At 50.1% G+C, this 17,460-nt stretch overlaps 1 protein-coding gene across 5 annotated transcripts in view; it reads right to left on the bottom strand.

The window, feature by feature from the left end:
* The window catches only part of LOC126572733 (protein spire), a 113,729-nt gene that overhangs the window by 39,226 nt on the left and 57,043 nt on the right, over window positions 1-17,460 (bottom strand). For all 5 annotated transcript variants that reach the window (XM_050232279.1, XM_050232283.1, XM_050232282.1 and 2 more), the window contains exon 5: window positions 13,432-13,667. In XM_050232279.1, the coding sequence (XP_050088236.1) occupies window positions 13,432-13,667 (236 nt within the window). The remainder of the gene's footprint in view (window positions 1-13,431; window positions 13,668-17,460) is intronic.

The raw sequence follows: 17,460 nt of genomic DNA, 5'->3' as shown, positions 1-17,460 counted from the left end.
AAGTCAAAGCTAGCGTCTTAAACACCTCATTTTGATTATACTTTAACTGCACTCGGGGGTTTTAATTTTATGACCACCCCACACCGATTCGGTTTGGTGAGAAGGCATTGCGACATTAAAACGCATTAATTGCATCCCACCGTTGCCCGTTACTGCTGTTCAACCGAACGGTATTGATTTCATCGCAAGAGAACGGAACCGTTCCTTCTGTTAGTGGTCGTAAAATATGTTGAAATTTCGGTTCGGACGTTCTGCAGTTTCACCATTTTTTAACGTGAGAATCCCCGCGACTCTCGACTGAGCTGAGCGGAAAGATCAAGTGATAGCGTTCGGTGCAAACCAACGGACGATCATCAGTCGGGACTTGGTTAGTTGCGACAGAAAATGCACATTTCGACGCACTCCTCTGGTAATTAGCACCCATTTTTATGCATTGCTTTCCGGTGCGTAAGGCACGATTTCGTGTCTATGAGTGAAGCGTCGTGATGTGGCGCAGACTATCGGTACTTATCATGCCCGATTCTGTCACCGAAAGTGCTTCCGCAAAAGCACGAATGGAGCAGGTATTGCTGCTGCACATCCCGTCCCCGTTTTCAACGGCTTCAAACAGGCCGTCAAAACTGAAGCGAAGAAAGTAAGGAACACACCAGGGAGGGCGGCGTTTCTTTACGACAACCCACTCGCGGCACTCGCGAAAGCTGTCACCGCGGTGAGGGATTCCAGCAGATAATCACTCGCTTCCAGCTGGCCACCGGCATCGGATTTTCGTCCAGACCCTCACGTCGAGGCCGGCGGAGTAATCGGAGGACCACGAAAATGGCTTTACGCTGCACCGGGATGATGCCTCCGGCGACGACGACGACGACGACGACGACGATGATGTTTGATGATGATGATGATGAAGCCTCATCACCCCACTTAAGAAGCTCATTTTCACGCATTTTACGGGAGGTCGGTCTTCCGCCAGTCCGGCCACCGCTACCGACACTACCTGCGCTGGTGCAGCAACGTGATCCGCTTTTTTGGTGGATGCCCGACAGCGAGCTCCAGGCGCGTGACGCGTGCAGTCGCAGTGGAAAGTGACAAAACATCGAATTACGACTCCAAAGACCATCCCTAAACAAAACACAAGGCTGACGCCCTCCCGGGTTTGCAGATGGTTGAAGATGATCTTGGGAGTCTCTGCCCGAGGACTGACTGTGGTCGGAATTAGTTTAACGACTTCATCTTTATGACGCTCCATTTCGACAACGACGCAGTAAGCTACGGGATCTCCAGTCCAGCTTTTAGGCTCCAGGACAGCTAACCTTGAGCCCCCACTCTTCCACACTGCATCCGGATAAATACCGTGCGTCCATACGTAGCATTAGCACTCCGGTCGCTCCGCTCCGGGTTTCAGTTTCACGGCTTCACCGGATCAATCTCGATCGTTAAGCGACGGAACAGCGCGAGCGGAGGCTGTAAAACTCATTTTGTAAAACCTCAAACATCACCAAACTGGGGAAAAAGGTGCAGAGGAAGAGCGGCGCATCGGGTCATCCGAATGCGCCATGATTTATGAGGCAGCGCACTGGACGCCCGCTTGATGAAACATAAATCCAGCTCTCAACGTCACTAGAGAGGTGTAAGAGCGAGGTGAGGTGAGCCTGGAGTCACGTTTCCCGGGGGGATGATCGCCCAGCCGGCCCGTCGGAGGGGAAAGTGTGTAAAAGATGCAGCAGAAGAAGCGTGAGGCTAGATGGCGCCATCGAAATCGGCGCTGCCAGGAGTTTCATTACCAAGGCCAAAAATAATCTCAAAACCACGTGTTCCGCCATCGCGCAGAGATTTCATCGGTTTATGAGTCGAAAGTGGGCTCGAAGTAGATAGTTGTTCGGGTGGATCATGGTTAATGGTGCTTTAGTTGAAGTGCAGACGACTTCCTGAGCCTGATTGCAGCATGCTGTGAGCTGCTCACTTCAAGCAAACGATGCTACTGACAGGGAAGATATTTAAAGTGGCAGAATGTTATGGTTGTTCGTTGTTTGGGTATCTTTTTTTATCGTAATTCACCATAATGCCGCCACATTGTACATGACGTTTGATGTTTTTGTGAAGATGGCATCTTTTGTCTCAAATAAGCATCATTCCTAGCATGATATGTACTTACTCAAAAGCTGAACAAAACCATAATAATAGAGAAGCAAACAACGGAAATCTAAAACTAGCAGCGCAAAATTGCTGAAAAATTTATTGTATTTTTAATTTTAATTTTGAAAATTGAACATTTTGGAAACTTCAACAAAACGGAACGGAAGCAACAACAAAAATGGGACGACAAAACTGATTTGTAAAAAAGCCAATGGATCAATCATTAGGAATGGTTTTTATTCAATAAATACGGCTCGCTCCGTAATTCATCGGTAAATCAAGGAATTGTTTTTGGTTAATGTTAATCAATTAGAACTAAATACTGCGCAAAATACGGTTAGAATGTCTAGCAATACACGATCGCGCGATACGCATGACGGCGTACGGCATCATAATGTCCAAGAACTGCACTATAAGCACACGTTCTGATCAGTTCTGGACCAGCACAAGTTATGGTTGAAAGCACATGATTGAGCTGGACTGAAATTAACAATCTTCAAGGAAGTTCCCGTTGCAGTTGATGTAGGATTAATAGTTTCCTACAAAAATGTGTTTTTCTACTCACTAAATGAGGTTGATGCCGGAAAATGCTCTTTACATAATGTTTTGCGCTTAATTTGTAAAATTGATTGTATTTCTTTTAACATTGTCTGTGCTTTAACGAACTACTTGCTCTTTTCTACTGCTCCATCAATCGATTCCATCGGTGATCCTCCGATAGCGACCATTTAGTTAACTTTTACTTTTTTTCAAAATTTCAAAAATCGACAAACTACTTCCCTCCCTCCCGAACTCCATCTGATTCCATAATCCATTCGCGTAACCGCGGGCCCTAAGGCTGCCTGAAATATGGCGCTATAATGCGACATAACTGAGCTTCCAACCGTGCGTGCCGCGTGCGGTGCCCGTTCCGTTGACCCAATTCCACAACATTCTCCTGTATGACGATATATCGACCGTCGATGGACCACCTCTGCTGCTAAAAGCCTGCAAAAGGGGGGGGGGGATCATAAACATCGCGCGCCAGCACTGCCGACCAACAACAGTCGATTGTGCCAAAAAGGGTTCGGGATGATAAGCAAATGCGCTTCCAATCCGCTCATCAGCTGGCACCTTCAAAGCACCCCAAGCCAAGCTGCTTATCGCTCGTCGGCGTCGCCAGCGGTTTATACGAATGGTCCATTTGCAGCACCATCGCTTGACACCATTCGGCCATCATGCCGGCATCATCATCAGCAACAGCAACCAACGATCGGACGAAGATGCGCTTGCCTGGTGCGTTTGTGGCGTAATGCTCAACCGCATGCATTCCATCCACGCATCTTATGCCGAAGCAGTGATGCGCGGGTGGTCCACATGGAGGCAAGGGCGAAGGGGGGAGAGACGTGCCGATGAGTCACGGTGGTGCACCGAGACCGAGAAGGTGCTCCTGTGGCAACAGCCGATCAATGGCGTCTACCTGCGATCGCGATCGTTATTAAATAATCCTGCGACAAACGCGTTGCACCCTCACAGAAGGTGATCGTCAGACCAGCCAGAAGGGGGTTGTTTTGCTACCTCTTTTAGTCCCGAAAAAGGGTCTCGAACACTACTCGATGTGGTTATGAAACCGACGCCCGGACGACCTAGCCTAGGTCGAATTCCACTCGCGGCGCGCCATAGCGCATAGTTTCGTTGCGGCCTTCCAATGTCCACCCAAGCCAAACCCTTTTTCTCCTTCTGCAGCACCAGCAGCAGCAGCAGCAGCAGATGGCGCAAAATATGTCACGCGCTGTCGCTATGGTGGCTCGGGACGGGGTGGCGCTCACTGAACGCGCGTCACCCCGATTATGTCAGGGCAGGGCAGGGCAGCTAACCCTCGGGGTTTGTGTGTCCCGCCGGCGAAAGGCGATAAGTTTTGAGGTGGCGGGAGAGCCCCCAAACCTCCAAAAACTCGGACAAACCTCAGGCGACAAAGAAAACGAAAAAAGACAAAACAAAACGAAAAGGAAAAGCAAAGCGGGGGTCCGACACCGGGCACCAAATTTGGATACCGTCACCAGCTGGCGCGCGCTGGCTGGCTGGGAGGAAATGGCCATCATATTTCACCGGCAACGGCAACGGCACCGGGCTGCGATTGCAAAAGCTATCGAAATGCCTATTCCTATTCCTTATCCTGCTTGCTTTTGGAACATTGTCCAGCTGCTGCTAGGTGCGCGTGCGCGCGCGACCTCAAGCCGACGACAATCGACGTAACCGAACCGGGGATTGACCGAAATTTTTCCCAAGCGATCATTCCCCGATCACTTCCAGATCACTTGGGGTTTATAGTGACAGCTGAACGAGGGTGGTAGTGTAAGCGAACGACAAGCTTCTGATAAAACTCGGTCTCGCGAGCGGTTTGGATATTACATTGTTTGCTGTGCAGATTGGACCGGAAAGTGTAGCATTTGCTTCGGGGATTTCCACGTTCCAGTGCGCGCCCGCGCGCGCGTTGCGTAAGAAAGGTGGAAGCTGAGGTGAGCTTTGGCGATGATGGTATTACTTCATCTTCATTTTCCGCACCACAAAGAGCATCAATTGAAAGCTCGTATAAATCAGAGGCGTAATGGAATTCGTGCTCGTTTCGGATGCAGTGAACTACGGTAGCGGAGCTCAACTTTGCGAGACGATCAACAATCCGGTGAGACCTGGCCAATCTTCATCTAGCCATGTCTGCGGTTGGTTTGGCAAAGAGATGGAAGGAAATTAACCGGAAAGAAAAGAAAACATGGCAGCCATACAAACTCTGTCATCATGCGTCGATGCGTATTGACGATCGACATTTACGAAAGTTTACAATGGATGTGTTGATAAATAGTACGAGCAACTCGCAGTTGAAGGTGATCTCCGGTGAAGTAATTCGCGGTCAAGGCCAACAGCTATGTACTTTGAAGAATTGATGACCGAAAGATCGGCCATGGACTACACAATATGATCTACAATGTATGTTCAGACCAGAACCAATATGACAAAACGAAGCCAATGGAGGAATAAGTTTCATTCAGGCCACAAAGCATACATTCCGGAACAACAGAAGGGGCCAGAACCGACGATCAATGTAAGCAGAGAAATGTATGATCTTAAGGCACAATATTTAATTTCCGTAATTCAGAACAAGAGCAATAGTGAGCAATAAAATAAACTAGGTTAACTGCTCCAAAAAATGTTTTCACTTGGCCAAAAATACGTTTATTGTTATTGTTTTAAACTATTCTTCTCAGTTTGATCGTCCCAAATGCTGAACATATTTTTATTGAAAGATCAAGGCCTTACGCAATTGGTAGTTTATCTTCAACCATACAAGTTACTTTAGTTAAGAGTTACTAATAGTTTAGGACAACTAAAATCCTTAACTCTTGTCAATTAGATATTATTGTAGGTCTGTTTGAGTTTCGCTAGAGTATAAATTGGCCATTGTCAAGTCTTTAGCAATTCCTAGCAACATATCGATATTCCAAATTGATTTCCCAAATTATTGATGAGTATTCAGTCAGCTCCATCATGTCCATTTCCCAATATTGGACCGATTCGTTGTCAATAAGATTACGCAGTGTGACATCTCGTAAAAGACATTAAGGCTGTTAAAGATTCCGAGGTATACCATTCCTACTTAACAATAACTCTTGGACACATAAAATTTAGAAGAGCATCTGAAAGCGTTGCACCGTCAAGCCTCATCAGCCAAGCAAACAAAGAACCGAAGAGAACCTCCGTTTAAGGCGTTTCCCCCCGAAAAAAATCGACAATTCCCATGATTGAATCGTTCAGACACAGCTAATCCCAATCGCTTAACGGCGCCGACGCCAAACAAATCAACACTTCTTTTGGCCGCCGACAAACGGAGTCGCTGCAGCAACGGCCCAACCATTCCTGGCCATTCGGAAACAATCGTTCTCTCAAAGAAGCGTTTTCCGACAGGATGCTGCCATTGTTTGGCGGGCGTGCGCTCACACTCCGGAATCGATTAGCGTTTTTGGCGCGGCCGCATTAATAGAAAACGCACCACGCCGAGAGGAGACGGCAAGCACACCATTTAAACCGGGAACCGTTACCGTTTAAAACTCCGTTTGAAGCTGGCGGAGAGGAAAAAGAAGGAAGAAGAAGAAAAAAACCCCAGATGGGAATGCGGACCACGCGTAGAGAACGCGAACGCGAGACGATCATTCGACTGGTGCCGCACTGCAAAACTGGAACAACCCGGAACGAAGTGTGACTTGCGGCGCCCGAAGACAAGCTGTCACGGGCACCGGAAAACCAGCGGCCCAGAACGAACAACAGCAACGCCCCTTGTTCAAATGGCCAAAAACGGTACACTCACCGCCCATTCTCTGGCGCCCCTTTGGCGTACGGTCCGATTGTATCCGATCATTGAGTGCGAGCGTCTCTCAAAAGACCTTGAGCTTGAGATCCATTCTTGTCGTCCTCCAGCATTTTTTTTTTTGGGGGGAGAGCAAACGATTGAGTAATTTAAATCAGTCAGGAGGTAATTTTACTTCCTACTTCCTTCGCCCACTACCAGACCACAGCACACAGACCCTGGCGTGGTGGAAAAACAAACGAAAAACCGCGAAACACCGGCGATGACAACGTAACACGACGGTTCCGTTCCGAGGACGGTGAATTGAAAGGAAATGAAAGCAATTTGATGATTTAGTTCCCCCTCTTTCTTCTCTTTCCCTCTCTCTCTCTCTCTCTCTCTCTCTCTCTCTTGCTCTCTTGCTCTCTCTTGCTCTCTCTCTCTCCTTCTGCCACCCAAAGTCACACACAGGAGACCGTGTCCAAGTGCTCCAACTTTTGAGACGAATGCATTTTTGGCAAACAATTGTCCACCGGTGGAGTGATCGGTGGCGCCGCTGGCACTGGCGCCGTGGCCACGGTGAGCGTTATCGGAACGGAACCACCACCATCGCGGCATCACCTACCGGCTTACCGGAGATCCGTTATGAAATGGTCAGTTTCGAATCCGATGTCCAACCCGGTGACGAGCCATCCCCGAAAGATCTGCCAAGTGTAGAAAGCGTTAGCGAGGCCCCTGGCGACTGGAAAGCCTCGCGGCCACGCCGGTGACACAGATGTCAAGCGGTGGCTTCGTGCTGCCGTGGATGAGGCGCATTGTTGCCGAAATTTGTTTACCAATGGCGGCCGTGCGTGAAATTAGACTCTGGAGCAGTTCCGGTAAAAGAAACTCCGAAACTCAGTTCCTCAACTCCAATTGCATAACGGTAATGGAGCGCAGAGGGAGCTCGTAGTAGCTTATCCGCGACATGGCGTGTTGTCTTTGAATGGAGTCGTCCTCCAGTTGGAGTCTCTCGGATTTTCTCTCGCCGACAACCAATTTGTGGCTGTCACTGGGTGGCTGCGGTCCGGTGGAGGTGGTCCGATTGAAGGTCATGCTCGATCTGGGAGCTTTGGTTTCGTCCAGTTAAGAGGCTTTCGTTCCCTTTGGAGAAGGTTCGCGTTCAGCGCATTTCCATAAATATGACAATCCTCCTAATCGACAAATTTATGCAAAATCGCCCCCCCCCCCCCAAAAAGTCCTTGCCCAGACACCGACGATGCTGGACATTCCGATCGAGATCGCGATCACCAGAGACAGCGCCACCACAACTCATCTTTTTTTTTCGGACCCACGTCGATCGATCGGACATATCCGGTGATGCTGGACTAGCGCACGATCGTCGTCGTCGTCGTCGTAAATCTTTCGAAAACTAACTGATGCACGGAACGGACGGAGGAATGCCTGGTCTGGTTGGTTGAGGGCCCAGTTCGGTCATTAAATTATGCTAATTTTAAATTATTCCCCATAAAAATCCGATCCGATCAGCTACCGGACTTTTTTCCGATCCGATCGGTGATTCGGTGAACTGATCGGTGGTGCCAAGGGGAAGGGAACAAGGAGAATTGGACCCAGTGCGCTCGGCCACGGCTCGGATGCTCGGTTCATAAATCGGTTAATCCTAATAAGCGCTCTCGTCCATCCGCATTGTGGTCCATCCGCATCGTGCATGTTGGAGGCACCTGAGAGGCAGCAGAACATGTTCTACTTTCCTATCGCCGGGCCCCCGGAATATGATGGCTCAATCGAATCGAGGCTTCGGTCGATCTTTGTCGATCGCTAAACCAGTGCCAGGCACCGTGCTGAGGGACTTAAAATATGCGAGCGCTGAAGCGGCCCAAAGCCAAACCCAAAGACCCATTTCTGATCATCATCCCATGCTCAATCCATCAATCGAGTGAAATCTGACCGATCTCTGGCCAATTCCTCACCGACCGGCCTGGAGTTCGGGAGAAAGTTTATGACTTAATCGCTCCCCTGGATGGCTAGCTGGCTGGCGATGTTTGCGATGCTTCTGCAAATATTAGGTCACTCCGAAGGGAACCAGGTGGCCAGGTCTGGACTGGTGGCCGCGCCGGAAAAAGGGGGCCACAGAAAACAAAACCGCGCTCTTGACCGATTGCCACGCTCGTAGAGGTTGGGAGCTCGTAGATCACGGAACACTCATTGCAGCACGAATCGTGTTCGAGTACGATGCGCTCTTGCCCTCCACGAAAGGAGGCGTTTCGATCGATGCGAAGAGTAATTAATCCACTTAGTAGACGGCTAAACGGAACGCTTCTAACCCTGACGCGACCGGCCGGATATCGGAAAAAGGGGAGAGAGGGGGAGAAATGAGGCCATGAGTTCAACATGTTTACATGATGATTGATGCTTCACCGTCGGATACTGCTAGTCCCGTGGGGGGGAATTTATGAGGTAATTCTCATTCTCTTCGACGAGGTTAGAGTGCCAGCGATCTTAGAGCCTCAACATACGTCCCGCGAATCATCCTCTGGTGAAGTGACCGCAATCCGCTATTTGGCTCCTCTCCTTCTCTCTCCCTCGTTCTCTCTAAAGGTTAATTGGAAAAATGTCTAATCGCCCATCGCCCCAAAACAAGGTCACTGGAGCGCTGCACTTGTGACGTCAACCGGTGCCCTTCGAAAGGGAACACAAACTGATCCGCCATCTTGATAAAGACTTTCAAGAAGTGCATTCTTTGACCGAGTAATCGCCGCCGCGCCGCGGTAAACGTCGATCGTCGCGTGTTTGCAGAAGCGAAAGTAGTTCTCACGCGCCGAACCCAGGACTGAACCAGTAAATCACTGCCACCGTCGTTCGATGGCTTCCGCATTCTAGCTCGAGAATGCTCGAGTGTCTCGCTAGCAAGCGGACAAGTCGATCAACAGGCGCCTCACAGAGTGTTCCGCGTCCTTTGTCTAGAATGTTAAACGGTGGCACCAAGCGCTGGCATGCGATCTCCGACTTCCAGATCGCCATACTGCACCTCGCTCACCTCGCCTCCTCCACCAGAACCTACATGATCGATCGATCGATGTCGAGGAGTTCTAGTAGTGGTGCAGGCGACTGTCATTAATACTCGCGTACACTCCACATCGCGAAGGTGCTACAGCAAAATTAGCTCCTAATGCTCCTGCTGTGTTTGCACACAAATAGGCCCCGGCCGATCGTTTTGTAGAAAGAACCCATTTTGCGTCGCATAAATTGACGTCACCGGGTGGGCGCATAGAGAGGGCAGGTGCAATGAGCGTTATCTAGGGCACACCATACCATTGCACAACCCTGTGTCAGCCCCAGTTTCTGAGCTGCTCTGGGAGGATGGAATGCAAAAAAAAAAAAAAAGATGAACCACCTAGGTCAACATGCGTCAGCATAATGAAACGGTACACGGAACGCCACACGTACCTTGGACTGCAGATAGTTGCTGCCTTCTACCGGGGCTGTGGACACACGGAGACGTACCTCGCCCTCGGTCGACACAAAAGGGGAACATCTAAATCAACATTTTACCCTACAGCTAGAAGAGGCGGATCTGATCGTACGCGGCGAGGGGGTGAACTGCAAATAATGGCTCCACGCATGGGTGGTCAGTCACAGAACAATTGTATTCTGGGACGCCATTCTTCGACTTTACGGATTGTACCGCGGGCGGGGGACACTTGGGTGTCTTTTGCAAGTTCCGCAACCGAACGTCTTGCTAGATCTTGATCACTTCGCCCACCACTGGTGCCGTGGGTGTTCACAGATGGCCAAGGTGTCAAAGCAACAGCAGCAACAGCAGCAGCAGAAACAGCAGTAAACACTGTCGCTTGCATGTCGCTTGTTACGGTACTTTACCGCTCCACAGAGAGAGAGAGACACCGTTGGCCATTGACCATTTGTGTAGATCGTGAGATCATGATACACACGGTTCACCGGATGCCCGGGACGCTCGTCCACGGATCAATGGGATACGCCCTCACAGGAAGCTCTTCTGAAGCGGGGCGTAACTCGTGGAGCGCGGCCATCGACATTTGTCATCGCCTCAAGGACATCCCGCGATCGCACGATTCATCACAAATCCGCTGATCGTGGAAGCAAAATGAATCACGTTACTATCCGTCGTTGGGCCATTCCCGACAATCCGGACAACCTTTTGGCCACCGCTTTTCACTTTCACTTTTCCGTTTTTTTATTTTCCCGGGGGGCAGCGCGATTTGATTTCATTGTTGCATCTTGGACGCTACGGTGCCGATGGCGGTTCATTATCAGAATCGGTTTCGGTTTCGATTTCGTACGAGGTTATGACCGCACGAGCCGTACAGCTTCCTTGGTTCTATTTCCTTGGCAAAGCCTCGGTACACCCCATCATCATCACCACGGTGCACGTGGCGCGATGGTCTGCCCCTCATTAGCATAAAAAGACCAGCCGTTGGGACGGAACGCGGTAGCGAAGCCCCTTTTTCAAACGATCACCAATCCGCTCTCGGACTCGGTAGTCCCTTTGTGGTTGAAGACGATGTGCCTGCGAGGTGCTCGAGCCACAAACTTTCGTTTTTTTTTGCCGCTGCTAAGCATCCATCCATCCGCAGGAAGGAGGCGGAGGAGATTTGCTTCCGCGGAAACTATCGCGCAAAAATAAATGATCCATCAACGGGGGAAGGGGAGGCGCTCAATGAAACCGTATAAACGGTATTTCATTCATTCATCGTGCCCCCGCACCACCGCTAAACACTCTCCTTCCCTTTTTTTGTTTGTTGCACCCTTTTGCGAGGGGGGAAACATCTTGCAACACATAGAAACACGCGCGAGTGCTGGCTGATTGTTGGCAGCCGTTTATGTTGTCTTTCCGTTGGCGCAACGGAACGGCATTATGGGGTGCGCTGGAGCAGGTGGAAAGTAACGAATCGTGTCACCGTGCGGCCAGGTGCCCATTTCAAGGTAAGCTCTCTCAGCACATAGTCTCGACATGCTCCTGCCAGTTGATGCTGGTGATGCTGGTGAGGGTACGCATTCCATAGATTAATACCACACCGGGGTACCACCAGCGAACACCGGGTAATGGATGCTCAAGGACGACCTGGATGGAAGGTGGAACTTTGTAGATGGAAGGGAATTTCACAGTCCTACTCCAAAGCTACTCCATCCAGGTACACTGGTACATGATTTAGCATAAGTTTACAACATACATTATGGTTGCTGGTACCCTACGTACACAAATGTGGTTCATTAGGGCGAAGGGCACCAGCTATCTGGGCGTGATCTTATGTCATCGTCGTGGCCGTGTTTTGAGTTGAGCAATAATGCAAAGCACAAGCTGAGCAACATTCGAGCGAGTATTAAACGGCATCTAATAAACGAAAAGAACACGAAATTGAGCAAGATTTGTCGTTACCAACTTGCCAGCAATGTTTAGAGAGCGTGAAACCAGTCGCCAGAAAGTAGCTTAGTCTACAAAGAGGCAAAAAACATTCGCAAACTCTTCTTCTCGACATCATTCGACTTGGGTTGTGTGTTTCCGGAAACGATTAACCTTTTCCCCACTCATCATCATCTTGCGCACCTCGCTTGGCGCTCGTTGTTCGTTTGTTTTTCCCTCCGAAGAAACCGCAGTCAGGGAAATTCCTCTTCGTCACCAGTTGGTGAAGATCGCACAAGCCGCGCACGGATGGTGAGACAAACTTGGCCGAACCGAAAGAGACCGCCACACCCCCCCCCCTTCGAAGACCTCTAGAGAGCGATACCAATTAGCCCCATCGACTGCATTTCGTCGAGGATCCTTCGAGTGGCGCTCCGAAAAGCGCTCAAAACTTCCCACGGTACCGCCATCAACCGTGATCGATGCCACGTAGGGAACGCGTTAAGCAGCCCGACACTAGCCAGCGAGTCGGTGGTTTTTAATCACTTCCGTGGAAATTGGAGCCACCGAACCACCGACTCACTGCAACTGGGTGACGCGCTCCATGACACGGTTTGTGGCACGCACCACGAACGAATGAATCCCTTTCCATCGCCAATTGCCGCCGTCGTCGTTAGCGTGTTGTTCGACTAAGAGTGCGCGGATGCGGAAGCTTTTTAGGGGAGTTTTTTTTTCGCGCCGTACGTGATCGTGATCGATCACATAAAATCGAGGGGAACTCTTTTGAGGGGTGAATGGTGCTTGATCGAAGCACAACATCGTCTAGCACCGGCTGCAGTCAGACTATCAGTGTGGTGATCTTTCAATTGTCTTCTTTGAGAACCTCATCGGGAACTGTTCTACATTCTATCTGCTGCGTACGATCGAGCGAAGAAATCCAGTTCACCCCCGGATCAGACGAAATTGAGTTATCATCAAGCGAAAGGGTCGCGGTCACCGAGCATCGTGGCCATTCCGTTAGTCGCCGTAGCCAGGTCTCAGAAGGTAGAATGATGGAGCACTTTTGCGGTTCCTTTCTAGAGCGACACGCACCGCTTTTGACCAGCGGCAACCTTATACCGAGATTCGAGCATTAGAGTTCGACTACTGACGGCTGACGAGACCGAAGAAAGAGCCGTCTCGATCTCGATCTCATCCCTCTCCCCCTCTCCACTGGTTCCGCGCCCCAAAAATGGCGACTTGTTTGTAATTAATCTTACGCACTCGGATTGGCTGGCACCAGGTAGCAGTCCCTGCTGGCTGGTCTTCGCTTCGCGGGGAAAAGAAAAACACTTTCCTTTCGCCCAAAACCTTTCACCGTGTCGATACACACATGCGGACGACACACGCGAGAGGCACCATTTCCATACAATAATGTTGATGCTACGCGATGCTGTGGCCAGATCCATTCTTCGATCTTTCTCTCTTTTGAAGCCGTCCAACCGACCGACCGATAACAAAAGAGGGAACTCCCCATGGTGTGGCTGGTCGGTCCCTCAGGGAGAAAGGAGTTTCGGGGGGGGGGAAAGGAATCGACGAACGGCGCTCTGCCACCGGTACTCACCTCTAGCACGTGATCCAGTTCTTTGGTTTCTCGATGCTTTCGCTTGCCACCGCATCCATTGACGGCCACGACCATCGAGGAGTCACAAGAGGCCACCGGATTGCCGCCACTGCCGTCGTCGTTCAGTGTCGTCCCACAGTCACCAGCATCGACTCCTCCGTCATCGCTGTCGAGCGTGGCCAGATCTTCCTCGATCTCCTCCGAGTCGCGCTCGATGCCTTCGTCGTCGTTGTTGTCTGGAATGGGGGGAGAAGAGAATAGAGATCGGGAGTTAAGAACTAGGCGAGCAAAGGATTTTCTATGGACGGAAGGATCACGCGAGAAGAACATGAAGCTGTTGAGCTTTTGAGCTCGAAGACGCATAAAAACAGGGAAAGAGCACAAGGACAAACGAATCTGGGTTGTTGCCGTTGTTTGCTTTCGAGTTGCGCGCCAGTTGGATCAAGATCAAGTGCTTTTTCGGGAATTGAAGGGATGATTAATCGTTTGCTCATTATCGCGACCATCTTGGAAACGCGCTCGTTTCATAATTTAGACATTTGGAGCTCAATGAACATTTCGAGAGTCAACGAGTGTTCCTGTACAAAATGCCAACACAACAGAACCTTGAGGATTACTAGCAGCATACGTCAAGACCAGCAGATTAGTTGGAGCAAAATGCATGTTGAGTTCAAAAATGTGAGAATTTTCCAAATATTGTTTCCTCTTTCCAATATATGCGACGTTCTCACAAATTCATAAATACACTCAAAGTAGCTCGCGAGTAATTGCATTGCATTCACCAGATAATCTCGCACAGATTCCAATGCTTTCCCCCCCATTTGGCCAGATAATCTGCTGCTTCTGGGCGTAAGAAGAAGGTAAGAATCCCTTTGCGAACGATTTCAATCGCTGTCGCGAATTTATAGCAGCACCTTTCCATTGCTGTCGTCTGTTTCATATTTCTCGCGCACCCATTGCGCCACTTCTACAACATTCGCGTGTCGTTTGAGGCCGCCCCAGCCACTCTCGAGCTTATCGTCCATTGAGGAGAAACCATCGCGCGCAGATGTCGCGATTATTGGCTGGATTAGATCGAATTTATTATCGCCAGCGTCCGTGGCCATGGGCTTCATGGCCAAGGTCTCCCCGCCGGGGGGCGGGGGAGGTAACTGATCGTTCGCGGTGCACTTGAGGCCAACAGTAAAACCAACCAACCAACTCAACAACCGGGCCGGTGCACAGCGCTTGCAACACGGCAACGTTTTCTCCTTCAATGAACCACCGATCCGAAGAGTGTCCGGTCCGGTTCTCCAACCCCCGGGGGGGACCGGACCTCGGCTAGCGAAACCACGCCACCCGCAGGGCCGCCACCAGGTTCCAGGAAACCGTTTTTCATCGACCATTCGACCATTGCGATAATGTTAATAAATGATTCCATATTACGTTTCACCTCGCACTCACTCTCTATCTCTCACTGAAGTGGGGCCACGTGGGACCGTGGCCGGTCGGTCCGGGTTGTTGATTTGAAAATAGGCAGATAAGTGATCCCTAAAGCCCATCGTCGTAACAGTTCAACTCCCATTCTGCGCCTAGCTGCGCCGATTAATCTCGCTGTACTACGCGCGAGGAGGGAGCTAGAAGTATTTTGTTTTATTTTTCCCTTACCTTCCCTTACATCGACCGCTTGTCCGGCTCGGAACCGGCTCGGCCTGGGACCGCTATGGCCACCCTGTCTGCACACTACCCACTAATGTATTATTTATGTTCGAAACGGACTGCGCGCGTCACATGATGCAAGACGTGGCGTGGAATCTAACCAACAACAAAAAAAAAAGCTCCAAAAATTAAACAAGCAGCCAATGGAACGAGAAGCAAACACAGTCAGTCGCTAACGAGAGACCCTAACGTGGTTCACAGACGCACTTCGCTCTTGTACACTAGGGAGCCGACATTGAATTTAATCAACATTTCAAAATATTGTTTCACCTCCGGGGCTCGAAGGCACTGAAGCAGCTTTGTTGTGAAGGTGAGAAAGCTTCTTCTCTAGGTGAAACCATCGCGTCGATGTCGATGTTCTAGCCGGTTCTATAACGTTACTCAAATGTTTATCTGAGAGGAGAGAGCGAGAATGCAATCAGCTTGTTACCGGTTCTGGGACGCGGGGGAAAAATGCATTCCAGATACTTCAACCACACCGCACACTTGCCAACGGATTCCTCTTTTGAAGCATTTTCCATTGTTGCGTTCTTTTTGTTATGTTGAATTCATTTAGTTCATAAATAAATCCTAACGTTCTTGATGATGCATGGTGCGAGTGTGTAAAGAGTGTAGAAACCACGGGAGGGCAATCTACAATCTAACGGATGAGTGCATTGTCTGCGTATCGTAGTCGCATCCCGCTAGGCCGCGAAGAAAATTGGGAAAATTTTAATTAAAAAGAAGCCCCCGAGTTACGGTGTCATCATTTAATTGAAAAGCAAATGGGCAATGACTGTCTGACTGTAAACTAAACAGACTATTTAGTGGACGATGCTGAGGATGATAAATCATCCGCACATCATATTCTTTATGATGATTTAAACTTCGAGTATCTTTTTTTATGGGCAACAAACACGCCCTGATACTTGTTGCTAGAAAGTAAATTGACAACCATGACCATGATCATGATGATGATGATGATGATGATGATGATGTGAGCACGCTGAAATGCTGACAGGCGAGGTGTCAAACATTACAAAAAGGGCTCACTTTACAATGGTCCATTTAACGCTATTACCACTCGTTGGCGTAGCCACAATCATGACACACAATATCCATCAATTACTGGGCAATAAGCGGTTCTTGCAGCGGTCCTTTACGTCCGCCTCGCTCCTCCGTCAATCGAGAATTGTGTTCTATTCGCGAGAAGTGCGCTGAAGTGTTTCCTTCAACATCGTTTGCACCACGATTACATCCCCAGCTCCACTGATCAATCAGAGGCTCTCCCACTGCGACGCGATCTGCGCGATCACTCCCCGGGTTCGAATTTGCCAAGCCAATCCCATTCCTATGCAGGGCGCGCAACACCGTTCTCTGTCATGTTCAACAGAACCTGCCAAAATCGATAAATCTTTGGCCGTTGGTGCACCGCCAGCGTCAGCGTGTTTGCGTGTGAGGGTGAGGACACGTTATTTGCCGTCTGCTGCACCGCAGCATTGCGCAATGTCCGCTCGGTTTGTGCAGATCCGATTGGTAACCACAAAAACACGATCCCCATTCCTGGGGTGACTCATTCTCCTCATTCCGCAAGGTGACCCCCCGCTTTGAAGTCACTGCAGAGAGTTCACGATACAGTTTCCCTCCGGCAGGCGAAAGTAAAAACACCAGCAAAAACAGTTTCATTCATAAAAAAGGGCCGAATCTTTCATCGAACCACGATGCACGCGATTCGACTTGGGGTTCGTCGCTTGCAGTCTTTCGTTTTGTGGTGCACGGTGTTCGAGCACGCCTGGCCGTTGTTCTGTGGTGTCGTTCTAGCGCTGGCGAAGGCATTGTATCTCCAGCTGATCTGCCGATGCAACGAACGCAACGATGCCAACATGGCAACATATCGCCCCCTTTTTTTCCTGCGACACAGAACGCAGCATGACAGCAGCTAGCGATGAGAACGTACCGCATGGGGTTCCACCAAACAGACAGCCAACAAACACGCACACTGGCACACACTTCAGGGACCCCCGGTTTCTCGGTGCGCCCGTGTTGGCAACCTGCATGCAGGCCCTGACAAGGAACACGCGCGATGGGCATGCGCGGTGTTGCGGCGGCGCCGTATGCAGTGCTGTGACACGCTGCGAGAGTGTTCTGCAAGTGATGTGGTGTTGCTGCTGCTCCGGGCGTGGGTCGATTATGGTCATGAGGACCCACCCTGCCCACCATCCCTTACATTGAAGGCACGGAGCAATATGCGTTTTTTTCTTTCTTTCTTTCTGGGGGTTCGCTTGCAACTCAACCACCAGCTCAGACCACGCTACGCTGCCTGGTGCCTGCCTGTCAGTCAGACCATGATGT

This window comes from Anopheles aquasalis, chromosome 2 (assembly GCF_943734665.1).
Source record: "Anopheles aquasalis chromosome 2, idAnoAquaMG_Q_19, whole genome shotgun sequence".
Lineage (NCBI taxonomy): Eukaryota > Metazoa > Arthropoda > Insecta > Diptera > Culicidae > Anopheles > Anopheles aquasalis.
Note: the sequence above shows the minus strand (reverse complement) of the source record. Positions and strands in the feature narration are given on the sequence as shown.